Source organism: Dysidea avara, chromosome 1 (assembly GCF_963678975.1).
Source record: "Dysidea avara chromosome 1, odDysAvar1.4, whole genome shotgun sequence".
In the NCBI taxonomy this organism is placed as follows: Eukaryota; Metazoa; Porifera; class Demospongiae; order Dictyoceratida; family Dysideidae; genus Dysidea; species Dysidea avara.
In genome coordinates, this window is record NC_089272.1 from 36,082,154 (window position 1) to 36,105,217 (window position 23,064).

At 35.2% G+C, this 23,064-nt stretch overlaps 1 protein-coding gene across 3 annotated transcripts; it reads left to right on the forward strand.

Moving 5' to 3' along the window:
• Nucleotides 1-733: 733 nt before the first annotated feature.
• Nucleotides 734-19,975, forward strand: LOC136263660 (uncharacterized). 3 transcript variants are annotated; one of them, XR_010704741.1, is made up of 6 exons: nucleotides 734-1,018; nucleotides 2,811-3,155; nucleotides 4,251-4,613; nucleotides 13,093-13,368; nucleotides 13,833-13,862; nucleotides 19,727-19,975. XR_010704741.1 is itself a non-coding variant. In XM_066058302.1 (5 exons), exons 1-4 carry the CDS (start codon nucleotides 4,346-4,348, stop codon nucleotides 16,796-16,798), a joined length of 750 nt encoding a protein of 249 aa, XP_065914374.1. In that variant the 5' UTR covers nucleotides 3,253-4,345; the 3' UTR covers nucleotides 16,799-16,803; nucleotides 19,727-19,975. The 3 variants fall into 3 exon arrangements, 2 of the variants coding, with proteins under 2 accessions (XP_065914374.1, XP_065914379.1); XM_066058302.1 differs by lacking the exons at nucleotides 734-1,018; nucleotides 2,811-3,155 and adding an exon at nucleotides 16,623-16,803 and having other exon boundaries at nucleotides 3,253-4,613; XM_066058307.1 differs by lacking the exons at nucleotides 734-1,018; nucleotides 2,811-3,155 and having other exon boundaries at nucleotides 3,270-4,613.
• The last annotated feature ends 3,089 nt before the right edge of the window (nucleotides 19,976-23,064 follow it).

Here is a 23,064-nt window from a genome sequence, read left to right on the forward strand (position 1 = left end):
AATCATAAATGCAATAGCACATATGTGACCGGATTTCACATAACAAGGCTTCCACACACACAAAATCAAACTTACGATTTTACCAGAAATGGATTGCTGGTCTAATACACTATCATATTTCACACTGTACTTCCTTCAGCACTGACAAGTCTGGTTTCTGTAGCAGCTTTCTTCCGACCCTGTCAAAGCCACGAGTGTGAGATTGGCACCATTAAATGGCCATGGCTTTGTGATAATGGTGTGTAGTGAGCTGGGACTTCACAGAGAGCTCGCCAATAGCGTTCTCAGTCAATTTGGAGTAATTTGAGGGCCATGGAGGGCCATGGAGAGCCCAAACTTGGCCTCTGGATTCCAATCGTCTTCTTACTTCATTTTATACCCGTATATTAAGACCACCGTCCACCCCCACCCTCCCACCCTATTACTATCACCTGTGAAATTATTACCCGCTCGAAAAAAGCTGCTCAAAACAGGGCAAATTTGGGTATCAGAAATGTATACACCCACTCAGTGATAGCTAGTGAACAGATGAACAATTGGTGCAAATTTTGTTTGCACAGCTGTAGGCACTGGGAAGTTATTACACAATGATTCCTTAAAATCGCCATATCTCCTAACAAAGCTTTGTGCGTCGAAGCCTTGTTTTGTCAAATTCAGTCACATATACATTGACGTGCTTTGTGTTGTTTGTATGTTGTCAAATTCTATTTTACATATATTTCCACAGTTCCCACTTCTCCACCACAAAATGTGATGGTAAGTAGTGTCACTCCATCATCGCTAATGGTGTCATGGCAACCTCCACCTGAAATAGATCATAGTGTAGAAATCACAGGCTACATGATTCAGTTCACTAGGTGTGGATCAAATGATATAAGTGAAATTGTTACTGATGGAACTGAGTACACAATACCAGGACTTGTTGCATCTGCTAACTACTCAGTAAAAGTAGCTGCTAAGAATATTAATGGAAGTGGGCCATTTAGCAATCCAAAAGTTCAAATTTCAGGATCATCAGGTACTGTAAGTACACCATAAAATATACTACAAATCAAACACTAGTGTAAGTAAATTATAAGCTATTAAGCATTGTTATAACAAGTGTTGAAACAAGGCAGAGAGTCACCTGATGCACAGATTTATCCTTCATTAACACATGCATGACTATACAGTGGAGATTAAATCATTTAATTCCCTATGTTATATGTACAATATTAGTGTAGCTTTGACTGAAGTGCAGGGATCAGGCATAGCTACAGGTGTAAATGACGTCGTTTGTTTCATTGCTTTTATTTCTATGATTCCTACTCAATAAGCCCTGAGCTATTATGCTCAAGTCTTTACCCATTATGTAATTACTAAAAAACAAGCCTCAAAATTATGTTTTCAAAATCAAGATTATTCTCAAGGACTGACTGTTTTATTAAAGTACATCAGTGTTTCCTGACTGCTGCATCAGAAAAGTAACTGCTCTATTAGTAAGAGAATCTCAATCTTTTCCCTATAAACTGTGAATAATCAGCTAAGAAGTGTTTGCTTAGTAATTTTATGTGTGTTTTCAGCAGTGCATAATTTTGAATTGTGTTTATTATTTGCTTTCTTTCTAGTGTATATATTGCGCATTTAAAAAATCTTTCTATTTTGCTAGCATTATACCCTTGATGTTTTTGGTTACCTGTTCAGTGCCTGATCTGGGATTCTTAAAAAGAGTTTCTGAAAGTTAGTATAGCTGAAAAATAAGACATCTGAGGACGATTCTCCAGAAACTTTTGAGATTTTGGATGCTCTGAGATTGGATTTTGGGCTACTTTCAGTTAACAGTTACGGTAAATCCAATGCTTTAATGCTCCAATGCTTTATGCTTTTGGTTTTTTACGCCACAAAATTTGAAGTGTTTCCTCCAAAGAAGCAAGGCTGTAGCTGTAGCCAGTTTTCTGCTACGCTTTACTGAATGCATCAGGCAGGCAGGCAGTGAGGCAGTAGAAAATTCGCTAAAATAATATATTTTTAAAATTTTGTAGCACCTCGTCAGAAACGTTTCAGGTCATTCTGAAGACACATTTGGGCTTTTTTATACCTGACCAATACTGTAAAGTAGCCGTGAAAGATTTCTGAAGATGTTTTTGGTACATTTTTCTTCGTGGACCATGCCCACACCTTCATCATCCCTACTATACAGTATTATTGTACTGTATGATGACTATAGAACTCACAGCAGTACTTTGAACTCTTGCAAACAAAATGTAAAGTAACTGTTTTACATATATATTACGTATACTACAGTATTTAATGTGACTAGTATTAAAGTGTCGCATGCATAACTACTATCCTATCATGTGACTTGATCAGGTTGTTTGGACTATGAGTAAATCTAACTTGCTTTCTAACAAGACCCCAGTGAGATACCAGCTATAAAGGATTGTGTAATTATAATTGTATTAAGAGAATCTCTGGTCAGTAAATTTCATTCATTAAGGTGGTTACTGCTCCATTACTTCATTGTGGCTAGGTGTTATTTAGTGCACTGCAATTTCATTACTTTGGCCATGGAGAAGTAATGAAATTGCTTGTTATTTACGTAGGTGACGCACTACATTTGTAAGTAAAGTATTCCTAGTTATTATAGCATATTTTATTGGTAGAGACCGAAAGGGTTAATACATAACATGTTACATTATTTATTGTGTTGTTAACCCCGATACTGATTGTGTATATATAATTCAATGCAGTGTACTTTCTCATGCAGTAATACAAACATGTATGTATATAGAGTTATAATTATGATTATCAACATTGTATATGTATAATAGGTAATCTTCATCCAAGCCTACCAGATCACCAAGTATTTAGACAACATTATAATGATCTATTGTTAGTTCTATCTGTCAATGATCTCTATAATTACTTTGTAACAAACAACTTAATTTTACCAGAGGAAAATTTGCTAAGTTATCATTATGAGCCACAAATGAAAGTCAGAAAGTTACTTGAAAATGTAGAAATTTTATTACGGCATGATGATAACAATCAACCAGTTAAGAAGATGCTCACTGTCATGACAGAGCATGGAAATAAGGCAACGAGAAATTTAGCTAATGCAATGAGTAACGAGATAGCCAGTATAAATACAACTTGCATTAATGGCAACTATTCAGGTATGTATATTATTATTATTTTTTTAAACTCCATTGTTGAACACCATTAATTTGATGCATTGTACTGTTAAAGTTTTGTTTATGTGGCTATGATCACTAATCAGATTTAAAATTCTTAATTTTTCCTTTCACTTATTGTCTGCTTCATCCAATGATGAAACGTTACTTCAGAAGTCTACCGAGTCATTTAACTAAAGGAAATATTTCATTTTTGTGGATGGATTATATAGCCCGTAGATGTACAATCTATAGATCAAGACTGTTTTACTGTAGGTTAAAGAAGTGTGCTAGTTGCACATCATTCTAGTGAGTGTACTGTACATTAATTATATTCATTACCATTATTTATCCACCTTGTAATACAACTATTGTAATATTATGCTATTTCATACCGTTCATACTCAATCAGTTATTCATTTGCAATCAGTTGTCTCTTAGTTTTTGACATAGTTTTTTTGATCATATTTTTCTTGGCATTGAAAGTATAAACACAAGGTACCTCTCAGCCAATACCATGCTACCTGTGCCCAGTAATTTCACACACAACATTTCCACCATGCTCAATGGAATACCATATGAGACATGCAACTTCTCATGGCACATGCCTGGTGATAATGTCTCCCCAAGTGCTTGAATCTCCTATCACAATACATACAGCAAAGCAGTCTTCTGCATTAATGTATTCTTGTTTAACATGAAGTGTTTCACCCAGAAACAGAGTCCAAATATCCTTATACACGTGGTGACCACGAACTATGCTATCCCGATGTAGTGATTCCATACCAAATATAGGCACGTGCACTCAACAACTCCAAAAATTGTAAGGGCATGCACTTTACGGTATCAAATTATACTTTTGACATGTTGATTTTGTATCTTTAAGTAATAAACCTCCATGATTACCATAATTGTTCTGATATTGGTATCGTGGTATTGGTATATGCAGTCCTATTTGGTCTGTCTTACATAATAAATTATAATGATACGAGGTACGCGTATTATCTAATCAGTCAGTTTTGCTTTTACGACAGGATCTTCAAACAAGTGACTAGTCAATGGCAGTAATAGATAAATTGCTTGTTTTGTTTTTTTCAGGTTCTACATCACCGGAGTAGTGTTCATTGCATGATTTCTATGATAGAATAGTGAAGATTATATCTGCTCACTGTAAAACATTAGCACATCTTTTAATGAAATATGAGGTACTAACAATTGATGATGACCGATTAATTGCTTCTCAGCATCCAACCAATAATGATATGGCAGCTACCACACTGTTAAATAAGATAGTTATTCCTTTACAAGGCAGATACAAAAACAGTGAAGAAATTTTTTATGATTTTTTAGATGTATTAGACGAACAAGGTGAATTTCATGAAGTGATGCTAGATATTTCACATCGAATCAGAGAAGACTGCTCAAAACGTATGATAAATGGTGGAATAGAGTCATATAGAGGTAAAATTCTATAAAATTGATCTAATGTTGTTTCAACTTATACTTGATATACATGATTGGATTGCAAAAAGAGGGCTTCCCCAAACATACAAATCTATTAATTTGGACTTATTCTCAAGTGAAACATACACATCTGAATTTTTCACAATTTATTAAGCTATGTTTGTGCTCACTACTGACTAAAATTCAAGGCAAGAGCTGTTTTCAATCTGAGGTTTTGAATTGTGAAATTTCATGAATTGGATGTGTGTGGTAGATCCCTTTTCACAAATCAAGTCACATAATATTATAATATACAGTTGATCCTCACTTATGCAAACTTCCATTTATCCAAACACCACGACTGTCCGAATACCTAAGGTGACTGTTCTATTAGAGTATTTCATCATCAATGTTCACTCTATAAAAGCAAATGACTTTCTATTAGAGTAATTGAACAGAGCTATGTGTATGAATCACTTTCTGAACACATGTGTTCAGATACCTGAGGATGCATTGTACTATAATAATGAATGGTATTACCAAAGCCATTGCAAGATTTCTATATTGTCCTAGTAAAAATTATTTTTTGTCTGAGTATTTGTATGGAGTCAACAATGTTGATTATACACTACCAAATGAAATATTGTACCATGCATCACTACTAAAAGTTTTACTACAACTATTATGTGAATCATTCACAGGAACTACTGTAACATTAATACGTACCCTGTATTTGTAACCTACACAGCAAAAACATACACATTTGATTTTATGCACTCTCCTATCACAGGTGAAGCACATATATCATCAACTTTTTTTGCTATGCATTTCTACATTGTGTACATGTGTAGTGAAGTTGCAAATATGTATGTGCTACTGAAGCAAATGTGTTAAAATGCCACATCCTTATTAATTATGTGATCATGATGTGCTGTAGTTACAAATTTGACCTATTTTAGATATTTCCACAAACACCTATGTTGCAAAGTATACATCGGTTTTTTTTTTGGAGGTACTATCAGCAGCATAATTATGTGTATGTTGTTGAACTGATGTTTGAATTGTCCACTTCCTCTGCAGTCCTCCAAACAGTAGCTGCTTAGGCAGTCTATCACCTCTCCATAATACAATCAGCAATCAACAACTGTATACAAATTCTTGGTGTAATACGTTCCTCCACTGCTGGTATTGAGACACGCCCAAAATAGTGCAGACAAAATGGTTAGTTGTCTTACTTTACCATCCAAGTTTCTGCACCATAAAGTAACACAGAAAACACTATGGCCTTATACACATTTCTTTTGGTGGACACAGAATAAATCCTATTCATAAGAACAGAGTCACACAAGCTACCAAATGCCTTAGGAGCTTTTCTAATTATGCACACACACGCACACACGTACACACACACACACACACCCACACCCACAACACACACACACACACACACACACACACACACACACACACACACACACACACACACACACCAATAATACAGTGCACATGCTTCCATGATGCACACACAAGGAGACACACACACAAAGCAAAGTGCAAAAGGAAGGCCTTTGGATTCTACATATATGCTAGCATGGTCACATTTATACACTTATTCATTGAAACAGCTGTGTGCTGCTTGAAAGGTTCGTATCTGACAACACAGATGAATCTTCTTATAGGGTTACCTGCAGGTACTGGAACCCACTTGAACCTTAACCCATTATGAAACATGGCAATTGTTTCCTAATCTGTCACCAATTGAGCTGGATTCCCAGTTATAGCCTGTACACTATTTGAATTCTCATGACTCATAACTTGTGCCAGGATCATGCAATGTTCATCTTTTATTAAATGTTTAAATATAAGTCATAGAATGCAAATACATTCTGGTGCTAAGATACAGCCTGCTATGTGATGAAGTGTACTGAGCCATTTCTGGGCTGCTACCTTTGATTTTTCACCCTGGTTTCTCCTTTTTTCACAGCTTGGCTGTTTTGGTTTGAATGTCACTTCGTTTTGTAATTGCATTCACCAAAGTTGGCCAGAGGGTCAACGTTGTAGCTTCCTTTTTACATGTCCTTGTCTTTTTTTTCTTTCCACAAAGAATTTATGTGCATTTGACTATGCGTATATTTTTAAATTTTTTGTATGTACTGTATATACATGCATTTGCAAGTGCCTACTTTTGGGACCTGAACACCCAAATCCTTGTGCCGCTGCTATCAAGGTTGTTTACCTCACTTAGTTTCTACCTTATAAATGAAAATTCTATCTAAGATCTACTCAATAGTAAAATTTTATAATTTCAAAGTTCTAGAACTGCCAACAGAAAATCTAGATTGTTCTAAAATTCTATGTGTTTTCTGTTAGAACTTCTCACAAAATGTGTGTTCTATTATGTAGTATTACAAAGTATCAAATAAACTCTGCAGTACAATACCATTGTAGCTAATCTATAGTACTCCATCAAATCAAAGCTGACATTATAACCATTTTGGTACAGATCAGTGGGGTAGTACACTACAATCAAGACCCACTCACACCAATCATCATCATCATAATCATCATAATAAGTACTGTGCTACATAGTAAAATCATGACAAATGTGCTGGAAATAGTATTCTAGCATAAAAACTGCAGGATTTGTTTTGTTAAAGTGAGCAACTGCAACTTATCACATTATACAATACAGGTACATGAAAAATTGAGATACTCTAATAGAACAGTCATTACAAAATAAAAATAAATCCTTAATAGACAAGTAGTATTACAGCCATGCATATCTAACTTGGAAGGTATTTACTTTGTCATGAAACACTACTGCAAATAAATACAAGCACTTTATATAGCCAAACAAGCAGGCGTAAAATTGTAGAGCAATAATATTATCAGTATTAACATATAGATCCTTTGGCTTTTGTTTTGGATTGATAGGTATCTATATTGGTAGTGTACTAGTTTGTCTCATATCGTCATTTGGTTCCACATGAGGTACTTTGAGATAATAAGTCACTCTCTAGAGTTCCTATGGATACGTATACATGAAATTGACCAGAAGAAAACTTCTTGACCGCCTGGCAGATCCCTGTAAGTGTTTGAGCGTTAATCGGATGGCTGCAGGTTTAAGGCTGCCCAGACCCAGTCATGGTTGCATCTGTAGGTAAGAAGAACAATGATGTGTGTAAAAAGAAGTCTTAAAGCCAGTTTATGATTGGCTTTGGGGTGTTTAAAAACAAAAAAGAAGTGAAATTTATGCAAAACAGCTGAACTGTATAAAAAGGGTGTGACCTCCAAAAGCCTAGGTGAAAAAAGTTGTGAAATCAAAGATGGCAGCCATGAAATGGCTGCAATGATGTTAATGATAATAAGGCTTTGTCCATTATTAAAATGTACATGTATTATTGTTAACAGGATTGCAGCATGCATTTCATGGCATCTTTGATTTCACAACTTTTTTCACCCAGGATTTTTGAGGTTGCACCCTTTCAGCTTGGCTGTTTTTAAGTGGATTATAATTATGTATGTATTTTAAAATTACTAGTTTATAAATGAAGTACTATATAGTATCCAAGCAATAAACACTATTGAAACAAGAGATATGAATGATGGTATAACAACATAGCCCTGTGGGATAGCCTCTATATTAGCACATCATAATTGTTTTTTTTCCCACAGGGATATGTTTTAATTATTTAAAATTATTTTGTACTATGTAATGTATCTCATGTTTTGTATCAATTGAATCCTTTAAGTTAATAATTTTAAATTCACTATTAATATACATAGTGTACACTATAAACACGTGTCTGTTCTAAACTCTGTTCTAAACATTGCTGTTAACAGCTTTATTAGAGTATCTCGAGTGGGCCTCAGACAACTAACCTATGGATTTTCAGGGCATGTGGTCTTTCCATGCCTCCTTTTCACTATGCACCATGCCATAGATATTGTAATAAAAAATAATTATACAGATCACCATCTGTATTAATTTACTAAAGTGCTACCAGTGAGAGACTTGGTTGATATGATCAATCACAATAGGTACAGCTAGATGATTATGAGTGTGTGTATGGTGCTCAGTAATTATTGGTGCTGTTATTAAAGGGGCATGTTCAATCCTACCATGTGTATCTATGAGTACTGCATATAGATAGTCGAGATATGTACAGGGTGCACTATGCGAGAAGAATTCAGGTCTATATCTATATAGCAGCCTCAGCACTTTCTAAAATAATTAAGTGTTAAACAGAAAATTAATCCCTTGATATGGTTTCATTTAACGAAGAAAGTGATGACCTGCATGACTGAAAATTTGATTGAAGATAAAGGAAAGGCAAGGTGCAGGGACAGACACTAAAAGACATATCATGCCACTGGTGGGTTTGTTATTATGCATCGTTTAGCCTCTAGCTTGGTGAATGTGGTAAGACAGACAGGCAGGCAGGCAGGCAGTATAGTTAGGTTGCTTAAAGCCAAATTTAAAATTACCAAGTGACAAAGCACCAAACTTTCGCCACGTACCTTAACTTTAATTTTTTGTACATCTTATTCTAAAAAGGGCCTTTCCATAAAAGCATATGCAGTTATGTATTTTTTAATGGTAAGCCATATAAGTGCTGATTTTGCTCAAGAGAAGTGCAAAACATTCTACAGGGTTGCATACATCAAACCAAGACCTGATAAACTATAATATTACTCTCACAAGCTTTATTCAATGCAGAAAAGTGATATTATAATTCATATAATTTACGGTGTACAGTGGAACTTCAGACCTCTATTATCTGTGCACCTTCATTGTCTGGACAGCCCATGTGGCTTGTAGCTTATTTACCATAATGAAGTTTGGTTTAAATGAAAGCACAAGGAGGGGGATAGGTACTGTATAAACAGTGGACTCGGGGACCATTAACCCGGAACCCACAAGGATCCAGCTTTTCTTGGAATTTTATACACTTCACAATATTCTATACCTGCGCTAGGTACCTCTGCAAGTAGCCTTGCCACTCTTTCCCCATCACAGTGTCTCACACGATGTTTATACCGATTAGAAATTATAATCACCTCTGAAAAAATGTCTGTAGCTGACTGCATTATAGGAGGCCACTTGCCTGCTGCACAATGAACACACTAGTCTATTATGTTGCCAGCTACTAAAGTTTAGAAACATTGTGAAAATACACCATGTTGTATGAGGTCCAGTTGTAGAGTTCCTGGGCTGAAACTTGCCAGCTATGAGGCTTAGTACTATTTCCCTTGAATAATTGTTTGCACAATATTTCTAAAGGTTTACTGTAGCTAGGCGACAGAATAGACTAGTATTTTCATTGTGCAGCAGGCGAGTAGCCAACAAATGCTGTCAGCTTTAGACACTTTTTCAAAGGTGTTTATAATTAATTTCTAATTGGTATAAAATAAACATCGTGTAATACTGTGATGAGGAAAAGTGGATTGGCCATGCAAGACCACTTGCACAGGTACTGTACCTAGGTATAGATAGAATATGTGACCAGGCCTGCGATAATAGGGCATGTGGGCACATGATTTTTGCCTACTTTTTCACACTTTCATCACTCATAATGTTTTGTACCATTATGCTATGGCATTGAAATTTTCACCTCTTAGTAAGCATTTAAGTGGCATTATGATGCAAGCTACAGAATGGAAATATACTTTTCCAGTACAGAGATATGACCTGTAGAGCAATGGGGTGTAGTTTGTGCCCACATGCCCTGTTTTCGCAGGCCCGGTCACATATTATGAAGTGTATAGAATTCCAAAAAAAGTTGGATCCTCATGGGTCCCGGGTCCTTGGTCCCCAGGTCCACTGTTTATACCTATCCCAAGGAGGAACCTAAAGATTGCTGTTTACCTGTTGGGTAGCTTGTTTATTCTACTAATAATAATTACCACTTGGTTGCTAGGTGATAATGCATTTTTACAGCCCAGGGGAGTGACCATGAATGCTCTGTATAGTGACTTCCCTCTCTACCCACTAAACTGCATAGATAACAATAACAACCATTACTTGTATTTACACCCTGTAAGTCAGTTATTATTGCAAAATAGTATGCAATTCTGACTGGACAGGTATGATATCTCCACAGATATGTATAATATCAAATGCTGTAGTTTTAAAGATGCTTCACATATGATGCAATTGTAGTCTGAAAATCAAATTGTAACAGTGAATAATGTTTAGCATTGCATGTTTACATTCACCATTACTGTGAAACGTCTAACAGCCAAAGACTATACTCGTAGATAGTTTTTGGCATACTAGGATTTCAAGAACACAACTTTTTCATTGATTAGTATAGGTAATTGTGCAATTATGGCTGTTACTCGTATAATTATTCCATAATTGCACAAAAATGTGTGTGATTGCCTACTAATCACATGGTGACCACCCTTCATGGTTTGTAGTACACATCTATCCAGTTCTATGTGGTCATTAACTTCTACCAGGTGATTACAGCATTCTACTTTTTATCACATCATTTGTTGTGGCACTTAAAAGGCTTCACATGGCAGCAATTTTGATTGGCTACTCAAAATGTCTACATTTGTTGCACTTAAAGGGCTTCTATCGTCAGCTTATTTGATTGGCTATTCTATATCACTTCCTTGTTGCACTTAAACGGCTTCCGCGATTCTATTTTATTGGCTACTTTACAGTGCAATTACAGAAACAAGCCGTGCAATTTGGGATTAATTGCACTCCTACTATTGAGACTATTGTATGGCAAACTAAATCACTATGTTATTAGGTAATGAAAGTGTAGAATTTCAATTATTATATGTTTGGCACAACTGGGTAAATAGCTGTGCTGAAATCACATGCATATGCAAGGAGAGCTCAACTAGCACAGCTTTGCACTGGTCATGGTCATCTTTATAACTATGTAGCAGATCCTATAGATGTTGACTGTTCTAGTAGTATTACTCTTTCAAATTCCCACAATCAATAAATCAGTCCTGCAAATATAAGCTTGACCATCCAGCACTCATTAGTTTTCAGAAGATTTAGTTCTTTTCCTTGCTATTATCATTTTTCCATTATGACACGATTGTTATATTATAAGCAAACAAGTAATGAAATGTACTCTACTAGCTTTTCCTATAGAAGTACGTATATACATTGTTAAATTTCTGAGGAGGTAAACACTCCTAGTTCTGGGCTTCTAGGCTGGAAATTGTATGCTTCAGAGCAAGCTAATCTAAAATATGTATACATTCTTGAAGAGAGTGCATATGGATTTTCCTATGGGGCACAACACAGCCTAGGGATACTCGTGGTGGATTATTGCATGTTTTAATTAGTTGTGGTTCAATACCGATGTGGATGTAAAAGGCAGAGTGGAGATGTGCTTACCTTTGTGTTACAGGAAGGAAACAGTACTGTCCGACTGCTCTAATAGAGTAATCATGAATGAAACAAAAAATATAGACATGTGTTGATAAATATTTATAATTTAATATCACTCAAAATACTCTAGATTATTGTAAAGTTTCTAATTACTATTTAAAACACTAAACTTGTAAAAGGGCATATTTCTGAACCTTGAATGGCTTCCCAGCAGGCATGCCTGAGGTGGATCCTACCAAAGATTTTGATCTTAGCTATGTGGTAAAGAGCTCACAGAAAAAAAATTTGGTGCTTTTGTCAGTTGTGTCTACATTCTTTTGCTAAGCCATCTACTGTAGTAAGGCAGGTAGAGTAAAATTAGGGTTTGGCTAGATTTTTATGTGTTTCTGAATGTAAAGTTGAAGTACTCTCATTTGTTTCTATGACTGGACACATGGAAGATTAAGCCTATTGTTCACAAGAAGGACTTTATGGTTGTATTTATTAGAGTTGTACCGATAATCGGATCGGTAATCGGTAGAAGCCGATAATTAGCTGTTTTTACCCATAATCGGAAATCGATTGTAATGGGCTGTGGCCAGCAGATTATTAGTCGATTCAGCTTCAGCAGCTGCAGTACCACTGGAGGGCTGGTGTCAAAGGCTCTGGTATGTACTTGGGTAATTTGTTTATGTTTTGTGGTAACCACAAAGATAAACAGTGATGGTTCAGGCCCTAGCCCACTTGTCTGACTAGCAACTTTGAGTGTATAATTTCACAGAATTGGCTTTACTAGCTCTACTTTTAATGGAATGAGCACGAGTATAATTGTAGAGACCTACAATCGGGTATCGGTTAACTATCGGTAAAACAGGGTAAAAATATATCGGATATCAGTTTTCCCTAAAAAGTGGGAATCGGTACAACTCTAGTATTTATTCATTCTGTAAGAGTTTCACTGATTTTAATGCAATACTTGGCATTAGTAACACTAAGACTCTCATGTAAAGGTGCTTTTCATCATGTAAGATACTGTGTTTCTGTGATAGGTAGCATTTTGGAGGATGCATAATTTTTGGGGGATCCCCACTATACGGTAGTACTGTAACAAAATATGTACCCTTTAAATACACTGTATTTTACTGTATATAGGTACATACTTATGGGGGAAAATCAAAGAACACAGACTGTTTCTTCAGTACTACTCAAAATTGGCTGAAGTGACTGATACTGACTATGAGTTGATTGTACCTCAACATGCAGAAGATATCAATAGTTTACAAAAGTCATCTGAAAGAGCAAAAAAGCTTTTGATCTTGATTAATATTGACTTAAAATGTAAAAAGACTGAAACATTTTATCAGTTTCTTACTTGCATAAATAACCACAATCAATATGCAGTCAGGAAATTAGCCGAGACATTGAACAGTAAGAGCTACATATAATAATATATTTGTGCAAAATTGCATGTTTGGCTACCACTGGTAGATCCACAGTATTTTTGTCCCCAGTAATCACTATAAATTTAAATTAAACTAGTTGTCATTTGTTTATTTGTTCCTGTTAGGAGAATCTCAATTTTTATTATGTGTACTTTAAGATGTGATTTGTGTGTATACCTAGAATATATACTTAGTAGTTACTATAAATGTAATGCATTATACATGCATTATACATGCATTATACATGCATTGCTATTATTAGATTGTAAACTGCTTAGAGTTCAAGTCACACTGCTAGTCTGAGACTTTTTCTGCCTTGAATAGTTCATATGCATTTGAAAACTCTAAGTGTTAAAAGGCCAGCCTATACAGGTCTTAGTGAAATGTATAGTATTTTAAGTGATGAGATTTGTGCATTCATTAACTTGTTGGTCTGCCTTTTTTTATTAGATCTACTGCAAGAAAATCCTCAACAAGCATGTGAGACACGTTAATCTACTTAGATTGTCATACATACTGTACAGTAGCTACCTGTCATGCAATGAATTTAATATCAATTATTCAGTATCTTCTCTTGTTAATTACTTTAGAAAGCAAAGCAAGTGGTCATTGAGTATATCTACAGTTACTTTATATTCCCTTATTTAATACTGTTATCACTTTCAAATCGCAAAAGGTCCGAGCTATGATGGTCAGCCTATCAATGACTTGTTACTGTCAGTAGTTTACCCTGCATTCATGACAAAACATCACAGTTATAGTTTTTGAAAATTGTCTGTGCAACTTTTTACTAAACTGTTCGTGAAATGGAACAAATAATGGAAGAAGACAAAAATACAAAGGAAATAGTTTGAAGGCATATATCTCAAAGATGGCTAGACCAATATAGCTCAAATTTGGCATGGAAGAGGTATCGCCTTAAGGAATGTTTCACAGAAGTAATGGGCTATTTCTGTGTAGCAGTACTGTTATTAAAGTGTGAATGCATGAAAATCGCATTTTTGGTTCACCTTAATTTTGTTTGTCATGTGCCTGGACACATTGACTTTTCTTGGCTGAATGACACACTATAATTATAATTATGTGTATACTTTGACCCCTAAATGTTTATCCCTAGCAATCAGCATAATAATGCCACTTTACAGTAAGTGGGCTTACAGTACAAATTCTGCTGCTGCTGATTTGACTGTACGTTACAAGTTACAGAGCTTGACGTATGTTTGGAGAACAGTGCATGTCTCCTCTCACACTGACATCCATTGATTATTGCCATTTCATTCTTGCATAATTAGTCAGCAAATTGACACCTTTTTGAGTGAGATAAGACATATGCTTGATTATACCTGACTAAAACCATCAAGATACACCATAAAATGTGACCCAGTTTGGGAAAACCGGCCTTATCACCTACTTAGAAGTATCGAGAAATGCTGGTTTAAAGTATTTAGTGTGTTCTAGATTGCCAATGGTTGAAGCTATGTGAACCAAATTTTCATACATTTTACACCAATTCCTTACCTTCCAGAGCATCTACTCTGCAAGTAGCCAATAAATAGTGTTTAAACCATGGTTGACTGTATCCGGCGAGCTCCAAAAGGGGAGGGAGGCGGGAACCCGGAAGGAGTGCAAGAAGCTGTTCAAAGAATTGAAAAGGAAGGCGTAGAGATAAATTAGGCCAAGTTTTGGGCCATTCAGGTATCAAAATAGGTTAAAATAAAAGGAAATTCACAGCAGAGGTATTTATCCAACAACACAGAGCTGCACAGTCACATACAGCCATCCTCAGGCTTACCACAGCTCCATTAAGGCCCCACACCGCAAGTACGGATTGCCACTGGGCTTGGAAAAAGCAGCCAGCAAAAGCAGACCACTCAAGTCCAGCTGATTTTGATTGTGAAATTAGATAGTTAGCTTTGTGTTCTGGGTGAAAATTTGAATCTAATGACGTGGGCGATAAGACCGGTTTTGGGTCACAAATAAAGATTAGATGAGGCTAATTTCTGGACAGTATTTTGACAGAATAATGTAAACGTTTACCAATCATTTATTCAGGTGCACACCCATCAGGAGGTTAGGAAACCCCTTTATACCTATAATGCATTACCTGAAACATTTCAGAAATAGGATTTCAGTTTTCCAAACTTCTGGATCGGATCCACTGTGAACTGGATAAATTATTAAGTTTTCCTTCGTCAAGCAATTGTTTATAATTCTCAGCCGACTCACTGACATATTCCACTGGATGTCTAACATTATTTGGCCCTCCTGCTCTAGAACTGCTCCAAAGCCCATCTACAGAAACTTGCAACTCTTTTTCCATAACTATTATATAGAAACATCAACTGATCAAGGTACTCCATTAAAACAGTCAGACAATAATTACTACTCTAATAAAACAGTCACTTACCTGCAGTGGAAAAATTACTGCTTCTTGTCATTCAAACCCATTCATAATGCAATAAAGAGTGCTCTGTTAGAACAACCCATTGGAAACTTCAAGTACAATTTTACGCATACATTTCACTCATTAGTTATCAAACACTGATACTCCACAAGTTTCAGTGAATGAGTTACCCTTTATTATATACAAGTACAAAAAAATTATTAAATTCAGGTAAGGTGTTTAGAAGCTATATAAATGCAGTAGGAATTCAATATCCTCAGCTGCAATTTCTCACATTAATGTTTCTCTGAAGCTTGCCTTTTCCCTTGTTCTACAGTTATTCATGATTAGTAAACCCACTTATACTGCATCAAAGGAAAGAATGAAATCATTTAATAATTAATTTCACATCTGAACATACCCTGTATGAATGTGGTGCTCAACTAGACATTGGGTGGCGTGCAATTCAAATCTTGGGTAGCAGGGATTTTTCCTTTCTTTGGCTCGTTTTCTGTTTCACTTTATTAGCTGTGTTAATAAGTAATGTCAAAGTCTTTAATTCCTGTTTACTATAGATTAGGTACTGTATGTAAATCAAGGACTGTGTCGGACTTTCAGTACTTGACACTGTAAAACAGTAATAATTATACAACCATGTACTAAGAATAATACGAAATGCAGTTAAAATTACATTTAATGAATAATGAAATAAATAAATAAGTAATTAATATTTGAGAAGACTACAAGGCCTATGAACTTGCACTAACCGGGGTTTGACTCACTGGTGAACAAAGGCACAAACATATAATAATTACACCTTTTGTGCTGATGACTTAAGCAAACGTGTAATTTCCCAGTACACACCCACGATTCCAAGGCCAGGAGAAGATTAGTGACCATCCGCAAGTCTATGACTAACTTGTCTACTAATCGTTTGTTCCCAGATCTTCATTTTCAGGTGAGTGCCAGGTGCCACTGTAAGTCCCAAGTCGCCATGCCAGCTGCCAGCACATGCATTCAGGTGGATTATTAACAGAGGTAGACTATGTTTTCATGTTGTAATACTATTTGCATTGTTTATTTGCACTGTGTTTGTATTTACCTTGCCAGTAACAATAAATAAAATAATATCTCCTGTAGCTGTGAAGTGCCAATCACTACTGTACCATTCAGTGTCCGCACACCACTGATGTGCCATATCCATGAATATTCCTTTGAAGGCACTGCCACCTTTCACAGTGATCTGCTACACATTAATTTCATCGTGCAGTGTATCTAAGACACCACGTGACCATTTTTTGACATATCGGCCCATTTCATACTTAAAAATGTAACTCAGTGGATAAGTCAGATAACGGTTGTCTGTGACACATAGTGGAAATACTTGGCTTCTTTTGTCCCAGATGTCACTGTGGGTCTGCCCTTGGCAACTACTGCCATGTCTTACTTAATCCATCGCCCTGATCCATTCTCATTTAAACAACTGGTATCACATGAGGAGGACACAAATGTACAGATAACATAAATTAATATTCTAGACTAAATTAAGCGTTTGTTGGTCAGTATGAATTCTGAGGGCCTGCTATGTAATATGTATATAATTATATTAGAGTGCATGTGGTAGTTGTCTTGATTACCTTAAACATCTGATTATAATTGTATTTATGTGCCAATCAGTTTCTCTAACAAAGCTTGTGTATGCATCTTTTCCCCTGACGACGATGAGGCAGTATTGGTTAAGTGAAACTAAGCCCAAACAAGCTTTTAAATCAATCTGAAACGTTGTCAGCAAGTTGCTACGGAATTTTAATATATATATATATATATATATGTTTAACAGAATTTTCTACTAATTGACTGCCTGACTGACTGACTGATGCCTTCAGACATGTGCAACCCAATAAAGGCTAAGGCTACGGGCTTGATTTTTTCGCTGTTCGATATCGCTTTGGCTCGACAGGTGCCTTTTGGCATACTGCAGTACGTACAATGCATTCTTCATGGACTTACCAGTGTCCTCCTTTGTGTCCCATTCATCTTTGCTGACAGCAAAAAGTGTTGATTTAGTGGTAGCACATGATGGCTTCCCTTCGTAGTAGAAATTGTCCAAATTTTTCATAGTGACTATTTTGATTGCAGAGGTGCTTTTCGAACAGTTCTTGATTTGTACTGCTGTGTAACGGATTGAACATAGCCGACAACGAAGAGTAATGGATGCTTCACTTTTCAGACGATGATTGATATAACTGGGGCATGTGGCACCAGCTCTTTCTTTCAGTATGCATGGATTGCAGAGGTGCTTTTCGAACAGTTCTTGATTCGAAATGCTGTGTAACACAGCTGACAACGAAGTGTAATGGATACTTCACTTTTCAGACGATAATTGATATAGTTGGGGCACACGGCACCATTTCAGATGCGGTATGCATATGTTCACCAGTCATAATAATTATTTACAAAAAAAGTTAACAAACAAGTACACCAAAAATTGGAATTCTCAACTAGAGTAGGGACCATAGCAGATAAAAAGTGCTGAAACAAGTTGGAATAGTGCACGATATTAAATCACAGTAAAACAATAAGAAGTGTTATATCTCTACTGTGCATTTCCATTATGGTATCTTGAGCACAATAGCGATATAACACTTCTTATTGTTTTACTGTGATTTAATATTGTGCACTACTCCAACTTATTTCAGTACTTTTTATCTTTGTGCTATGGTCCCTACTCTAGTTGAAAATTCCAAATTTATTATGTACTTGTTATAATTTATAATGATAACAATAATAAAAGTGAAGTGACAATTTGCTTTGTTGTCAGCTACTGTATGTTCTGATACACTGATACGTACGTACATTACCATTAATAATTATTACACACTAATACAAACAAAGAAAAGTGCAAGAAAGGTACCTATAAACAACCCCCTTACAATGCAACTTATGGTGATGTCTGTTATAAACATAGTCAGCACAAGAATTCAGTCTCCCAGCAATGCACTATCCATGTATTAATATTATTATGCTAGTGATGAAGACAGTTTGCCAATTATCTGATTAGCTGATAATCAATAACCGATTGGATGTATATGTTTGCCATAATTTTTATAAAATCGCCATTTATTTTTGTCTTATTTTTATGAAAACAACAGCGTTAGGGTCAGTAAAATTAATTGGCTAAATAATCTGCTAATAATTACCTCTGCTAATAATTACCGATACTGATATTGTTGAAGTTTGGCCAATAAAGCAATTTCCAATTATTTGCTGATTAATTGGTGCATCACTAATAATTATATGCATTACCCGGCAGAGAAATGAACTGGACACAAAATAGGTCAATGCTACACAAGTCCATGACGCATGCATTTAGCTGCTGCAGTAGGTAAAAAGGCATGTCTCATGTCAAAGCAATGTTAAACAGGGAAGAAATAAAACTTGTAGATATAGTCAACATACTTACTGTATGCATGCTTAGCCGAAGGCCAGTTGTTGTAGTTGGCGAGTAGAGAATTATTTACATACCATAACTTGCGTTTTTTCATTGTAAAATAATTTTCCTATGCAAATTTGTGAGAAAACTTCTGGCATGAAAATTTGTATATAAGATCGAACTACTGTAATAGAGTAGTCATTTACGTAAATCATGTGAAAATATTTTTACATGAAAAATTTTATCACGAAATTTCTTTTGCATGAAAATAAAGCAAATTACGGTATAGCTTTATAAAACTGTTAGTGAACATTTTTGGGTGCTCTCCAGGGTATATTTGTGCTTGATTATGCCCAGCCAATACTAGTAAGCTGTCATGAAATTTAAAAAAAAATTAGACTGGTTTTTGAGTGATTATTTGACAGAAATGTACACACAACAATCCCTGCTGTACAGCTGCAATACTACGCTTTTATAGCTAATGTGCATACATACAAAATTAGTTACTGTAATGTTTACTTACTATAGCTGGTTATTGTAATCCAATCTTCGACCATTTGGTGGATGAGACAACAGAAACATGCTTATAGAGTATTCTCAGATACATTATAGCTACAAATTTATATAATACACCTTTACTGCAATGATTTGTACCAGTGTATAATATGCTCCTGAATGTGTGCATGCATGTATGTGTACAGCAATCAGTAGGTGTACTGTGTACATCTTTTGTTCACATCAACATACATGTTTATGTATATTATATTCTAAGATTTAAGGTCCATATATATAAATCACAGTGTACGTTTGGAGATCTCACTTACCGAGGGAAGCATATAAATTCTATGCACAGTGTATGGTAGGTGAAGCAAACCCACTTGAAAACCTTATCTACTGTATCATCTAAAAGTACTGAAACTTTCTTATAGCATTAGTTAAGGGGAATAACATTGTTTAAAGTTCTTTTGCACTGGACAGCTAGCCTTGATTTTCAATGGCAAAATTTCTCTTCAGATTGTGAGGGTTTTTTGGCACATACTTATATCCAAAAACAATTATTAATATGTACAAATATTGGTAAAACAATACAGAAAAGTTTGTTCTGTTAGTCTGAGAGTAGGTTGACCTTGCTGTATTTCTTTAGTTTGATGGAGAGAGGCATAATTATGCCTTCCGTACCCCTTTGGATTCACCTTTCCTTGACTATACCCCTTCGTTTCACCTAGAGTTTTAATGGCCTACACCATTATAAACTCCTGCATGTTTGCCAGCATTATACAGTATTTTAATCTACGATATTCAGCTATATTTGCAGATCCAGTCACAAATTGTCTTCAATAAGGTTCTAGTACTAACCGTAACTACTGTCCTTGTGCTCATTTCATATTATCCGTGTTCTATGTATCTATGTATATATAATAACAATCTCCCAGCATCTACTTTCTTATACATTTGTACATCTATTTGAAATGTTTTTTTTGTAGCTAAATGGAAAGTGCTTTGTCTAAACCACCCATATTTATTGGATCATGCAGTAGTACCCTCTTAGTAAAGTTAGACATGTTTATATATTTCCATAAAAGGATTTATTTATACAAGACGTCAGTACAATAGCTATTTGTATTCCTATTCTTCCACATGCCAACAAATAGCCTAATTCTTACCATCCCAATTGTTTTCAGCTTGTATATAGCTGAATAGTGTGGCTATCCAATAAAATGCACATAATGTTAGTAATAGTTTTGGAAGAAACTTTTTACATTTAAACCCACCACAATCCTAAGTGGATTACTCTATGATCACATCGATGATCTCAATTGGTCACTGAAATGTAGAGAACTAGTGCTGAAATTTTCATTATGATTGCTTAATGCATATAGGAGATATAAAGCAATATGTGAATTTCCATCCTAGAGTTCAACTTATGTATACTTAGTACGTAGCATTTGTGGGTTTTTAAGCAGTTCATGAGAACTCTCAAGCCATTGAACTACAGTAGAATTTGCAAACATGCATGATGAAACCTTAAAATTGTATAAAATTGATTACCTTCTAGGAATTAACAACACATCCTGATTAGCCAACAGACCAAAACATTACCCAAATTTAACCTGATGTCATGAGCTGTATTGTGTGGTTGTTGTTACTGAATATGTCAATATGTTGTTATCTTTGCAACTGTTCACAATGTGATGCTGTGGATAGTCTTTAGCTAGTACAGAGAGATACTAACAGATAACTCAATAATGTGTTAGTATTGTTATTTGTTTAGATGTTCATCATAAGATAAAGAACCAGTAGTGGCAGGATTATGCTTTTTGAGCTTCCAATTTTTCTTTCTGGCAATTCTTTTTTATTCACCTACTATTCTCAAAATTATTCCTAAAATTTGTACTAAATATAGCATATTAGTAAGAGTTTTAAATACATTAGTGATTACTATATAGAATTATGGATTTAAAATTGACTGCTTTATTAGAGATAGTGACTGCTCTATTAAAGTATATCGATCTGTTTTCAACTATTGTTATGTTTGCACTGTTTCTGTGGTGATATCCAGAACAATATTTTTCTCCATTACACTACAAGTGAAGCTTACAATAATTTTCCACCACACCTACCTAGAGCTCTTCCAATTATTCTGGAGTATTCCTTAATCTTTCCACTAGCTACCTACTGTATTATTATTTTGGCATATAAATAGACACATACCTAGCTATAATGTGAAGTAATGCAAAATTATCAGGGGCAGATCCAGACTTTCTGAAAACCAGTTGAAGACCAAAAAAAAAAAAAAAAAAAAGGTCACGACAATAATAGCTAGTTATCCTTACCAACTATATCACGTCTGTTATGTAAAATAAAATCCTATTTATAGCTTCATAGGTAAGCTACACTGCCTCATGAACATTGTGACTGCTTTATTAGAGTAATTGACTGCTCTATTAGAGTATCTCGATCTTGTATGCAATTTCTTGAAGGGGGGGGATTTGCCCCAAATGCCCCATCCTGGATCTGCCATTGATTATTGCACAGTACTTGGGAGATTAGGGGATAATCGTTGTTTCTATACATACGATACATAGGGCTATATGTAATTAAAGATAATTTATATGATGTTGAATAACTTAAATGTTGAGAGTCTGGATACAGTGGAATAGAATACACTGCTAAAATATGTGTTTCCATGATGTTGTATGCTGAAACTTAAAATGAAATTAGGAAATGTATACATTTTCCACAATAAATTGTCATTAGGCCGCATAAACTTAATTATTAGTTTCTCATCCCCACCTGCACCACCGTTTTTCTTACCGTATCAAAGAATTCTTGCACCACTGGTGGCTAAAGGGAGGCCAATTAGCACCTTTTATAGTTGATACCTTATTAGAGCAGTGTAAGAAAGTTGCATTTTGTGTCATTTTAGCTAGCTAATTCAGCTATTTATAGACGAGAAATTAATAATTAAGTTTAGCTATGTGGCCTAATGACAATTTTTGTTGAAAATATATACATTTCCTAAAAAATATATATTTTCATTTCAAGTTTCAGTATCAAACATCATAGAAACATAGTTTTATCAGTGCCATTCCACTGAATCCAGAGTCCCAACAAGTTAGTAATAACTAAAATAAAAATTCACCTTGCTGCACTGCTATTTTGAGTACAGGAGGATGAGAAGCTAATAATTTAGTTTATGTGGCCTTTTATATACAAAATTTCTTTAAGTTAAAAGAAAATAGCTACTGATATCTAGCAGAAAATAATTAGCTACCATTGTTTGCTTATTTTCATGCAAAAGAATTTCGTGTAAAAAATATTTTCGTTAATGACTGCTTTATTAGAGCAGTTCGACCTTATGTAAA